The sequence below is a fragment of the Lampetra fluviatilis genome, chromosome 53, assembly GCF_964198595.1.
Source record: "Lampetra fluviatilis chromosome 53, kcLamFluv1.1, whole genome shotgun sequence".
In the NCBI taxonomy this organism is placed as follows: domain Eukaryota; kingdom Metazoa; phylum Chordata; class Hyperoartia; order Petromyzontiformes; family Petromyzontidae; genus Lampetra; species Lampetra fluviatilis.
This window is the reverse complement of record NC_136327.1, coordinates 891,571-904,046: the sequence shown is the minus strand read 5'-3', so window position 1 is coordinate 904,046 and position 12,476 is coordinate 891,571. Positions and strand designations below refer to the sequence as shown.

Genomic DNA, 12,476 nt, shown 5'->3' with positions numbered 1-12,476 from the left:
GGCAAATATTGGCACTGGATCATCTCGTCGCTGCCTTGCTGCTTCTCTGTGGTTCCTTGTGCATCCGAGACGTTCTTGCTCTACGAGAATGAGCGAATACTGTGCGGTGGTGCGTTACACGTTAAAATTATGATTGCCAGCATTGGTTAAAGGCAGGCACAGGACAAAAAAAAATAAATGCATTAAACTGGAGAATGTTTACTGAAAATAGCTCATTGGTGATGCGGGGTCACGCTTTGTTCTGGGAAGTCCAAAGCTTTGCGCTTGGGGAAGGTCTGCATCACGATTCATCTTGGATACCCTTGCGATTGAGGCTGCATTTTGTATTGCCTTCATCTCCCGGTGTAATACAGGTGAAATACCACGACAGCGAGTGCTAAGCGTCATAGGAATATTTACAAGCATGGACACGAGCATTTGAGGTCAAAGTTTTATTTCAAGAGGAAAAGGTCACGTGTCTCTAGGCGAGCCCAGCCATCCCAAGATTGTGATGACAGAAACGAAATCGTGAAACGCCACACCCTCTTTCCATCTCGCCACCGACAGGCGAGTATAATCAGCTTGCCGATATGCACGGTTGGCTACGTACCGTGCGAAAGAAGTTCAACATACATGAGTACATCATAAGCCGTGAGCTAACCACTGTTGGGATGGAGGCCCCCTCTCCAAACTGTCGCCATCCCTCAGTTACAAAATATAACGATCCATCCTCGCTCCTGCACAACGGGCCATCTCATCACTCCATCTCCTCGATAGGCGCCCTCCCTTTGGCTGGCTACTCACAGTCGTAATTCTCGGCTCCCAGTCAGCACCCTTGACACCCTTGATGGCGACGTGTCCTGCCCAAGCCCACTCACAACTGACCCAAACGAGGTCTGATGCTACAAATTATGCAGTCAGAATGCCAAAGCATTAAAAGTATGAGTTTTATTGAGGAAAGGTGTGCTATCAGGTGGTATTGATAATGCGCAGAATTATCTATCAAAAGCACCACAATAAAATCTGCTCTTATTGTTTTTATCCCAAGTCTCTTGGATTTTATTTTTCAATGGTGAATGGGTACAGTAATGTCAGGTCACACCTCTAATTATATTTATAAAAAAATGATCACTGAGATTCAACTCTCTTGCAGGAAGGGTCCTACATCAGGATGTTTGGTCAACTCCACATTCGAGTGCTTGGACTGCGGAACGAAATCAGAGTACCCAGTTAAAATAAAGCATGCATACAATGTGATAACTCCCAAGAGCTCTGCACAGTGGAGTTTGTGCATCCACGTGCACTGCTGCTATAACTCCTGGTCACTTAGTAACCTGGCATGTTTGAGATTTGCGCACATCTCTGTTATCCACCAACCCTTTCCTCTACAGCGCTGCATCACAGGTGCGCGCGGATGTCTGGCGCAATCACACACAATACAGGGTTGGCCTTCAAACATTCAAAAGCGATAATGGCATAAATACACACACCCCCAAGAAGGCACAATTATTTTCTTTAGTACACATTTAAAAGCCACCTGCTTTTTAATCCCACCACCAATCCAGCATTCCCTCCGCATCATCCTCATGCTTATAATTAGCCACGGTCAATCCGCGCCTGGACGAAGGCTTCTCCAAGCCGTTGCCATCTCTCACGGTAACAATCCATCCTTAACCTGCACAAGAGTCCTTTTCATTGCTCCATCTGCCTCCGTGCACGTGGAACAAGTTAATTTAAAAATAATTTATCTTGCAGAGACATGCCAATGCAGAGGAAGAAAGTAACCATCAAAAGAAGCCCGATGCTCAGCTCAGCTCATGTTCATGCTGGCCCACTGCTAATGGACACACCTTGCAGCCGGTCAAAATCCACATAAGCACGACATATGCAAACTGCAGCAGTCGCTCAGCTCTTATTTTTAGCTACACTCCTATGCTGCGTGACCCAGGCAGACTGAGTTTGAAGCTTCTTTAATGAGGACTTTAAAGTGATGGGGGAGCATGTCATCATGGCACTAGCGACGTCGTGACATCACTCTCATGTATTATTATGGTAAATCAGTGACATCACTGCAGTACTATGATGAAAAGCTTGACCTAATTTGGCTTATATTCTCAGGTTTTTTCGGTAAAGTCACGTAGGTAAAACATTAAAAGTAACAGCTAATCTGGCTGTGACGGTCCCACCTGATGACGGAGACTTGTGTTGCCTCCGAAACGTCGTGAATTTTATTTTTGTTTTGTTTTATTTTACTTTCATTACTTTTAATGTTTTACCTACGTGACTTTACCGAAAAAACCTGAGAATATGAATCATTGCAGTCACGAAAGCTTCAAATCTAGAACTAATTTGGCTTTTTCTTACCAAGCTGGCAGCTGCAGTCTTCAGAAGACTTTTCGCGCAAGTGTCGTTAACGAGCACCTATGAAGGCCGGCACACCGCACACGAGGGGGGTGGGTGGCCAACAATGCACAGCCACCTTCGTCTCTCCAATGATTGTGTTTTCACACCGCTCCAGGTCCTAGTTTTGAATGCTGAGTCAACATGGGGGGGGGGGCAACGCGGGACCTCTTAAAATATTCGCCACTGTCTAATAGTCGTAAGCGGAACTGAACTCAGATCACCGAAGTTTTTAGCAGAGCGCGCGACCCACTATGCTACCGCTACCCACCCATACACACACATGCGTGAACCGTGTAGCAATAACATTTAGAACTGTTTGTTTTCTTGGATTGTATCTTCCCATAAAACGCATCATCGCGTCGCCGAGGTCGTCCTGGCACTCGGGGGACCGTGGCGCTACGTGACTCTACGGAGTTTGACTTTCAAGTCCACCGTTTTAATGAGGCGGGTGTGGAAGTGGCGGTGGGAGTACTGCAGGCCGGCAATGTGAGACAGTATCTGAGGCGACTTCGCCCCTCCCACGTACACGGGCACCAACTTGAACAAAACGGATGGCTCCAAGCATTGTTGTAGGCTCCAGTGCATAATGGATCTGTACCAGGCTGACTGCAGTGACTGCGGGGACAGCACCACCACGGAGTAGCGGCTGCTTTGGATGACATTGGTGACTGCTTTGATGGCCAGCTCACCAGCCACCTCATCGACATGGTCCACAAAGCGGCGGAGATCCTTTGAGTCGAGCGTGTTTGTGATGTCTTCGGCCACCGCGCTGTCCTCCTCGCAATACCACAGGGAGTAGTCATAAATCATGCGTCTCTCGCTGGAGGAGCTTGGCTGCTTGGACGTGGCACGAACCATTCGGTTCTCAGGTGTCAGTCGCCCAAGATTTCCCTTCACCGGGAAAACCACATCCGGCAGCCCAACATCACCGAAACGTGCCTTGCGTGGAAAATACGATAACGGTACCAGCTAAGGGGTTAAAAAAGAAAGGTTAAAATGCAGCCCTGCAATTACTTGCTCAAACCACTGCTGGCGGAAGGGCTAATGGTACACAATTGTAAGTGGCAATATTTCACGTTACTACCAAGTACGACTTCAAATTTACCAACAGGTCATGAGAAGCACTGAATAAACCTGTCAGGATGTGAGAAAAGGGTCAAGGGAATGTACCATCCAGTATGCTGATAAATACTAAAGACCAGCCCACGAAACTTCAGCGTACCCTAACAATCACTTGTAAACACTAATTTGAGAAGGGCTGGGAACTCTGCATGCGGTGCCACGTGATTTGATGCCACGGGCTTTCACGACTCAGTGTCTCTGGAAGCGGGGGACGACCGAGAGGGCACCTCCCTCAGGCCACCAGGCCTGCGCCCTCGTTGGCCTTGGCCTGTAGCTCGGCGACGGTGGCCTGCAGCTCCTCCTCGCTGCTCTGCAGCTGCTGAAGCTTCTCGTCCAACAGGCTCCGCGCGGCACGCAGCTGCTGGTGCGTCTCCACGAAGCGCCGGCAGCGCTGGAAGCAGTCGTGGACCTGGGTGTCTGTGGTATCGTGCTCAGGACGCCCGCCCATGTCCTGCACCCCTGCTCCTCCTCCTGTGCCAGAGGTGACATTTGAGAGCAGAGCTTAGTGCAGTGGCATAACAACTGAGTGTGTAGGCCGTGAACTGGAACCCGTGACAGGGGTTTTCAGGCACCAGGCTACAAAGACCTTATCTTAACGTAATTTATATAGCGCTTTAACCAAGGCGCTTTGCAGCGAATTAACAACGGTACGCATGACTGTAATGGTGAAGATGAGGCGAATAAAACACATGAGAGGAAGTAATGGGTGAACCTGTGATGCGTGAATTAAGTAAAAGCAAAATTGATGACAGCAAATTATGATGAATGGATTGGATGGATGGGGAAGGAGTAGTAGCCACGGAGAGAGATTATGAAGAGGGAGCAGGAACGGTAGTGGTTCAGATAGGGGACATTGTGGACAGATGGCCCAATAGAAATCCTTGCACTCGAGCCCATGCCAACCACGCTCAGCGAGAGCTCAGTCATTCTCCTGTGCACGGTCTGCAACCCCCTTCCCTCGCCCATCCTTGCTGTCCCCCTAAGTCCGGACTCAATACCATGTTTATTCTCCTGTGCCGATTACTGATTGCCTCTAAATACAATGAAGACATATACACCTTTTTTGTACAGATGTGGTTACATGTAGTCGTTGAAAAATCCATATTGTATTGACATACACAGAGACCCATAGATCCGTAGGGACTCATACACTCAGTCCCACAGACTCATTACGTGCAGACCCATAGGCTCACACAGAGATCTATAGACTCGGAGAGAGATCAAGACTGACTAAGAGACCCACGACTACCTGCCTCTATAAAAATGCATATGCTGCATACATCAATAGCGATTCTAAATTACAGAATGGGCCTGAGTAGAAGTTGGCATCGATGGAGGTGGCAAATACTTAGCAACACCGGTTTGTGTTACGCGACTAGAACATGCGATGTATGAGCATTGTTACTAGGTGACTGCAGAATTAATTTTTATCGGTAACTTATTTGGTGTGGGGACAATGATGATAAAAGGTTTACACTGAAGGAGGCAATGGGACCCACGGCCACCCAAGTTTCACGTTGACTTTAGCGGGCGAGAACTCCAGAGAGTCGGGTTCACAAGTGACCTTGCTCACCACACTCACACACAGAGATGCATACAGACATGTCAATACATAGAGGGAGATACACACACAAAGATATATTTATACATAGAGATAGATAGATATACAGAGACAGAAAAATATAGTACATTGAGATACACAGACATATAGATATACAAAGATACACAGAGATATATACACAGATATAGACAGATAGAGACATCGATACAAGGAGACAGATAGATACATAGAGACAGATACAAATCGTACATAGCGATACATAGACACACAAATACAGAGAGACACGACATAGTTTCGAGTTGAAGATGATTTTGTTTAACCAGGCAAGAATGCAAGAGACCAAGGACAGTGACCTCTATCACCGAAATGACAAACTCAATGACGTAAAAAAAGTTAAAACGATTAAGCAAATCGAAATCGATGCAAAATAAAAACGTGTTCCACAAAGCACCCAAAACAATGCACAAACATAACCACTATTAGCAACATTACATTCTATTAACATCGCGATGTACACGAGTCGCGACTATTTAGTGGCTTCTTTAAGTGTCCACACGACAAGTCCGCTCCGTGGCGCTCTCGTGTGTGGACACGTCGCCTCTGAGCACCTCGGCTGGGCTCTTACCCGGCACAACAAACCAAAGACTTTAAATCGCGCAACTTTCAACCCTCCGAGCATTGCCCAAGTACGTGAAGGTTCACACGGGAGGGAGGCCTCCGCCAGGCAGAAGAAGGCCTTGGGGGTGAGTGAGTGTGTGGGTAGGTGAGTGGGTAGGTGAGTGGGTGGGTAGGCGAGGGGGTAGGTGGGTGAGTTGGTAGGTGGGTGAGTGGGTAGGTGAGTGAGTGGGTAGGTGAGTGAGTAGATAGGTAGGTGAGTAGGTGAGTGGGTGAGTGGGTAGGTGAGTGAGTAGGTGGGTGGGTGAGTAGGTGGGTAGGTGAGTGGGTGGGTAGGTGAGTGGGTAGGTAGGTGAGTAGGTGGGAAGGTGAGTGAGTGGGTAGGTGAGTGAGTAGGTGGGTAGGTGAGTGGGTAAGTGAGTGAGTGGATAGGTGGGTGAGTGGGTAGGTGAGTGAGTAGGTGGGTAGGTGAGTGCGTAGGTGAGTGGGTAGGTGAGTGGGTAGGTGGGTGAGTGAGTAGGTGGGTGGGTGAGTGAGTAGGTAAGTAGGTGGGTGAGTGGGTAGGTGAGTGAGTGTCTCGACTCGCCTTCACTCTCCTCGGAGAAGCTGAACACGGGGTCCGAGGGCCCTGCGCCGTGGACGTCCTCCACCACCTCCTCCACCGTGGGCGGCTCGGGCCGCGAAGGCAGCGGCGCCCTTTTCCTGCCTTTGGCGGACATTCCCCTGCGGGCGGCGGCCCGGGCCTACCCCCGCAGGCTTTCGGCGGCTTTCCTAGCGCCTGAGCGCGGCGGCCACCGCCGCCCGGGCGAGCTGCGGGCGGCGGCGTTCGCGACCCCAGCAGCTCAATTCCAGGGTTCCGGTCACTCGCTCACGTGGCCGACTGACGGGGGCGGTGGTCGTTTTGGATTTGTCAGGATAACAAAACTAAAATATAAATAAAAGATGCAATTTGCCAAGTGAAGTCGCGTACTCAGCTTTAGCCGCAATCGGCGCACCACGTCGTGTCAGAGGTAAAACCTCTGACTTGGCGCGTCATGTCAGAGGTAAAACCTCTGACTTGGCGCGTCGTGTCAGAGGTAAAACCTCTGCTTGGCGCGTCGTGTCAGAGGTAAAACCTCTGACCTGGCGCGTCGTGTCAGAGGTAAAACCTCTGACCTGGCGCGTCGTGTCAGAGGTAAAACCTCTGACCTGGCGCGTCGCTCACGCGCAGACGCCGAGGCGGGGAACCTCCGACCTGACATGAGCAGTCGCCACGCGGGCAGCAATCTCGCATCATCATCATCATACCCCTCCTCATCATCATACTCCTCCTCATCATCATACCCCTCCTCATCATCATACTCATCATCATCATAGCCCTCCTCATCATCATACCCCTCCTCATCATCATAGCCCTCTTCATCATACTCATCATCATCATACTCATCATCATCATCATACTCCTCATCATCATCATACTCCTCCTCATCATCATAGCCCTCCTCATCATACTCATCATCATCATACCCCTCCTCATCATCATACCCCTCCTCATCATCATACTCCTCATCATCATAGCCCTCCTCATCATACTCATCATCATCATACTCCTCATCATCATACTCATCATCATCATCATAGCCCTCCTCATCATACTCATCATCATCATACTCATCATCATCATACTCCTCATCATCATAGCCCTCCTCATCATACTCCTCATCATCATACTCATCATCATCATCATACTCATCATCATCATACTCCTCATCATCATACTCCTCATCATCATCATACTCATCATCATCATCATACTCATCATCATCATCATACTCCTCATCATCATACTCCTCATCATCATCATACTCCTCATCATCATCATACTCATCATCATCATACTCATCATCATACTCATCATCATCATACTCATCATCATCATACTCATCATCATCATACTCATCATCATACTCATCATACTAATCATCATCATCATCATACTCATCATCATACTCATCATCATCATACTCATCATCATCATACTCCTCATCATCATCATACCCCTCCTCCGCCTTAAACGTCGTACTCTCGACTTGAAGCTTTCGTGGCTGCAGGAATTCATATTCTTTGGGTCTTTCGGTAAAGTCGCGTTCAAAGAACCTATCTATTGTCAATATTGTAGTCATTGTTGTTAATACCATTGTTAGTTGTTGTTATTGTTGTTGTAGCAGCCAACTACTCTCAGATAGCCGGACTGAGCGCACACTCCAAATACACAGCAGTAGGCGCCAGCGTTCGTGATCGAGCCCACGCTCTCCTGCACACCAGGCGAGGTAGTTAACATCTCATATTCTTAGGTTTTTTCGGTAAAGTCACGTGGGTAAAAAATTATAATTAATAAAAGTAAAATAAAAATAAAATAATATAATAAAATAATATACTTTACTTTTATTAACTTACATTTTTTACCTACGTGACTTTACCGAAAAAACCCTAAGAATATGAATCCTTGCAGTCACGAAAGCTTCAAATCTAGAATTAGTTAACATCTCGCCAATCATCCCGAAAGTGCCCGCACGGTCTCCACAAATGGGCAGAACCACGAGTCGTCTGTGCCCACACGGGCGCTGGGGTGACGTGTGGGGTGACGTGTGGGGGTGACGTGTGGGGGTGACGTGTGGGGGTGACGTGTGGGGGTGACGTGTGGGGGTGACGTGTGGGGGTGACGTGTGGGGGTGACGTGTGGGGGTGACGTGTGGGGTGACGTGTGGGGTGACGTGTGGATGCCCCCCCCCCACCACCACCAGCACCACCAGCAGCAGCAGCTCTTACAGGACCAGTGGTGGCCACGGTGGGGATATCAGAACAGTTCGCTGTGGGCCTCGGGACGAATCTGATGGCGAATACAAATCCCCCCGACGAATACTGACACTGGTCAACACACTTTTTCTGGCATAAGGTTTTCCAACGGTTTGAAGGTAATTTTGGGGTGCTGATTCCAAATCTGGCATCAGTTTTTGTCGATCACATCAGGTTTTTGAGATATCAAATATTGCATTTTCAATAAAAACTGCAGAAGAAAAATATTAAATAAATGTGGATATCTACATAAAATGATATTATAAACACACTATCCTAAAAATACAGCACCATATTTTAACACTAAAGTAGTCACTGACTCGCAACAACTTGCAATCATAAGTGACAGAGTTAATTTCGGGTAAAATCAATGAAAATGGGGTATGCCGATAGCATAAAAATGAGATGTGATAGAGCAAATTTGAAAACAGATTTGGAATCAGCACCCTGAAATTAGTCTAAAACAGCTGTTTTTTTTTGTTGTTGTTGACCAGTGATATAATTCGAACTTTGAGCAGATTCCAACGTCTGTCGCTTGAGGGCGCGAGTGCTTGGTGATTGTCTTTTGGTATGATGTTCCGTGTCCATGGCAACAGCTTCGTGATTCAGGAGCTGGGTGTGAAACGTCGAGTCCTGCTGCTGGCCACGATGAGAAGGGCTTCAGCAGAGAGAGAGTTTTGCGTCGTTTTGCTGTTCCTCCTCCATTGAAGGAGCGCATGCTACAGTGGTTTACTGTGTGGCCCGTAGTTTGTCTTTAACGCATCTCCATAGTAGAGGTTGTTGGGTTAGATCGCGTAAATATATAAATGTGTCGTTAAACCCGCCACCACCCGACACAGCCAACTAGTAAGAGTTGTCACGTAAACAGAACGTGGCCAATTCGTCACTAGTACAGCACTAGTGTGTAGTGTAGTGTATAGTGTAGTGTATAGTGTAGTGTATAGTGTAGTGTATAGTGTAGTGTACTAGTACAGCACTAGTGTGTAGTGTAGTGTATAGTGTAGTATATTGTATAGTGTAGTGTATAGTAGTATAATGTGTAGTGTATAGTGCAGTGTGTAGTGTATAGTAGTGTATAGTGTAGTGTACTAGTACAGCACTAACCGGTGTGTTGGAGAGCCAAGCCACAACATTTACAATCCGAGTACGACGTTTCGCCAGTAATTACAACCAGCTTCATTAGGCGCCAGCCAGATTTGTGATCCTGACGGCTGTGGCCGCTGCTCTCTCTCTCGCCTGAAGACTTCGTTGGTGATGCTGCACGAGCACCTCCTGGACATCGGTGGAAAAGAGCTTCATAGCTCATCGGATTTCTCCAGGATACATAAAGATTCTGATTAACAAAAACATCTCAACGTAGCATGATGTGATATGAATAAGGGCTATTCCCCGAAACGTCGCCTATAATATTACTGTACTGTATACATTTCGTGTTTTTGACTCATTTGCTGAGGTTTTGGCAATTTACTGGGGATCATCAACTTACTGGGGATCATCGCTGCAATGACTACACGACAAATCCACGCTGGTTTCGTCTATAGTATTATCACTCATCAGCATGTCCTGCTACCCCTGCGACAACACTGCACGTGTGTATGTGTACGCTTGTTGCCAATATAACAATAATAAAGGTTCGATTAACAACTCAATTATGACCCAGAACGATGTTGTGTGTGGGGATGGCATCAGCCGTGGTGAATCCACTGCTGTGGGAAGGCCTCCAGCCGTCCCTACAGACTACAGACTAGCACACCACGGTCACGATCATCACGACACTTGCTACCCAAGAACTGAGTCTCAGCAATCGGTTTATTCGCAGTAGGGGGCGCTGACTGCCTATGTAGACCCCATTATATAGGCAGTTATCGAATTACGAACGCCCGACTTACGCACACCCGTACTTACGAACCAGATTCCATGAAAAATAAAAAAGAGATTTACTTAAAACGCGAACTCGCAATTGCAAACTGAACCGAGGCACTATTTCGTTCAGAGGAGCGATGCCCCGCGAGATGTAATGAGTTGGCCTCGCGCTGAGTGTGTGTAAGTGTGAGTGTGTGTGTAAGTGTGTGTAAGTGTGAGTGTGTGTAAGTGTGTGTGTTTAAGTGTGTGTGTAAGTGTGTGTGTAAGTGTGTGTGTAAGTGTGAGTGTTTGTGTAAGTGTGTGTGTAAGTGTGTGTGTAAGTGTGAGTGTGTGTGTAAGCGTGTGTGTAAGTGTGTGTGTAAGTGTGAGTTTGTGTGTAAGTGTGTGTGAGTGTGTGTGTAAGTGTGAGTGTGGGGAGGGAGCGGTGGTGCAGCGGTTAGCGCACTGCGCTACGAACCTGGCGACCCGAGTTCGATTCACGCTCACGGCCAACACCAGTGGCGGTTATCTGAACCGTTCCCGAGCCTCCCCTAGGTCGATTCAGCCTCAAATGAGTACCTGGTGCGATGTGTAATCATCGCCACTAAGGAGACAAAGGCGGCCGGGCGTGGTGTTGGCCACCCACCCCCTCTTGTGCCGTGCCGGCCCTCATAGGCACTCGCTAACAGCACTTTCCCCAACAGTCTGTTCATGCTAAACGGGGGATCTTTGTGTGTGGGGGTATCGGTAGTGCAATGGTGAGCACGCTGTGCTACCCACCTGGCTGGAACCTCTGCAGCGAGTGGTGAACGCGCCACCGCAGGGCCAATGTTCACCGCCCCACAAATGTCGCCATTCGCCACTAAGTGGCCGTGATGTCACAACGGCGCTTGTGCCGTTGTGCCAGGCTACGTGCACCTTGAGGCTATCGCGTGAAGTGTGGAAGGCTGGCGGGAGGAGGTCATGTGACGGACCTGTGCTCGTCGCTATGCCAAATTGCTGCGCTTTATCCGCCCGGCGCTCTGCTCGTTGTTGTGAGCGTCCCTCATCTACCCCCCGCTGTTGTTGGAGGGCGACTGCCTCACCCACCCAGTAGCGTCCTTCACGAGCCTGCTCCATCGAGACCAAAATGAACACCGCTGGTACCACCAGTCACTCACCCCCCACTTACTCTGTCACTCACCCTGTCACTCACCCTGTCACTCACTCTATCACTCATCCCCCACTCACCCCCCACTCACCCCCACTCACCCTGCCACTCACCCCCCACTCAATCCCCACTCACCCTGTCACTCACCCCCACTCACCCCCCACTCACCCTGTCACTCACCCCCCAATCACCCCCCACTCACCCTGCCACTCACCCTGCCACTCACCCCCCACTCACCCCCCACTCACCCTGTCACTCACCCCCCACTCACCCTGTCACTCACCCCCCCACTCACCCCCCACTCACCCTGTCACTCACCCTGTCACTCACCCCCCACTCACCCTGTCACTCACCCTGTCACTCACCCCCCCACTCACTCTGTCACTCACCCTGTCACTCACCCCCCACTCACCCTGTCACTCACCCCCCAATCACCCCCCACTCACCCTGCCACTCACCCCCCACTCACCCCCCACTCACCCTGTCACTCACCCTGTCACTCACCCCCCACTCACCCTGCCACTCACCCCCCACTCACCCTGTCACTCACCCCCCACTCACCCTGTCACTCACCCTGTCACTCACCCCCCACTCACCCCCACTCACCCCCCACTCACCCTGTCACTCACCCCCCACTCACCCTCCACTCACCCCCCACTCACCCCCCACTCACCCTGCCACCATCCCCCACTCACCCCGCCCCTCATCTTCCGAAGTCACCCCTAGCGACCATTCATCATCAGCGATGGTCTATCCACTGCTGGATGACGGCCCTCCCGACGCCACCTCCCCCCCCCCCCCCATTTATCCTCCACCAACCCCTCCCCTCTCATCCCCCCTCATTCCCAGCCTCTCATCCCCACCCACGCCTCTCGTCATCACCATGCCCCAGGGTCTATCCACCGCTGGATGAAGTCCACCGCCAATCACGACCCTGCGATGTCGTGATCGTGCACGGGGGCGCCCTCC

The 12,476-nt window shown here is 49.6% G+C and overlaps 1 protein-coding gene across 1 annotated transcript; it reads right to left on the bottom strand.

The window, feature by feature from the left end:
- Nucleotides 1-428: 428 nt before the first annotated feature.
- C53H19orf25 (chromosome 53 C19orf25 homolog) lies at nucleotides 429-6,696 on the bottom strand. Its single transcript, XM_078879136.1, has 2 exons — nucleotides 6,267-6,696; nucleotides 429-3,975 (listed from the first exon to the last, which is right to left on the bottom strand). Exons 1-2 carry the CDS (start codon nucleotides 6,397-6,399, stop codon nucleotides 3,737-3,739), a joined length of 372 nt encoding a protein of 123 aa, XP_078735262.1. The 5' UTR covers nucleotides 6,400-6,696; the 3' UTR covers nucleotides 429-3,736.
- Between the last annotated feature and the right edge of the window lie 5,780 nt (nucleotides 6,697-12,476).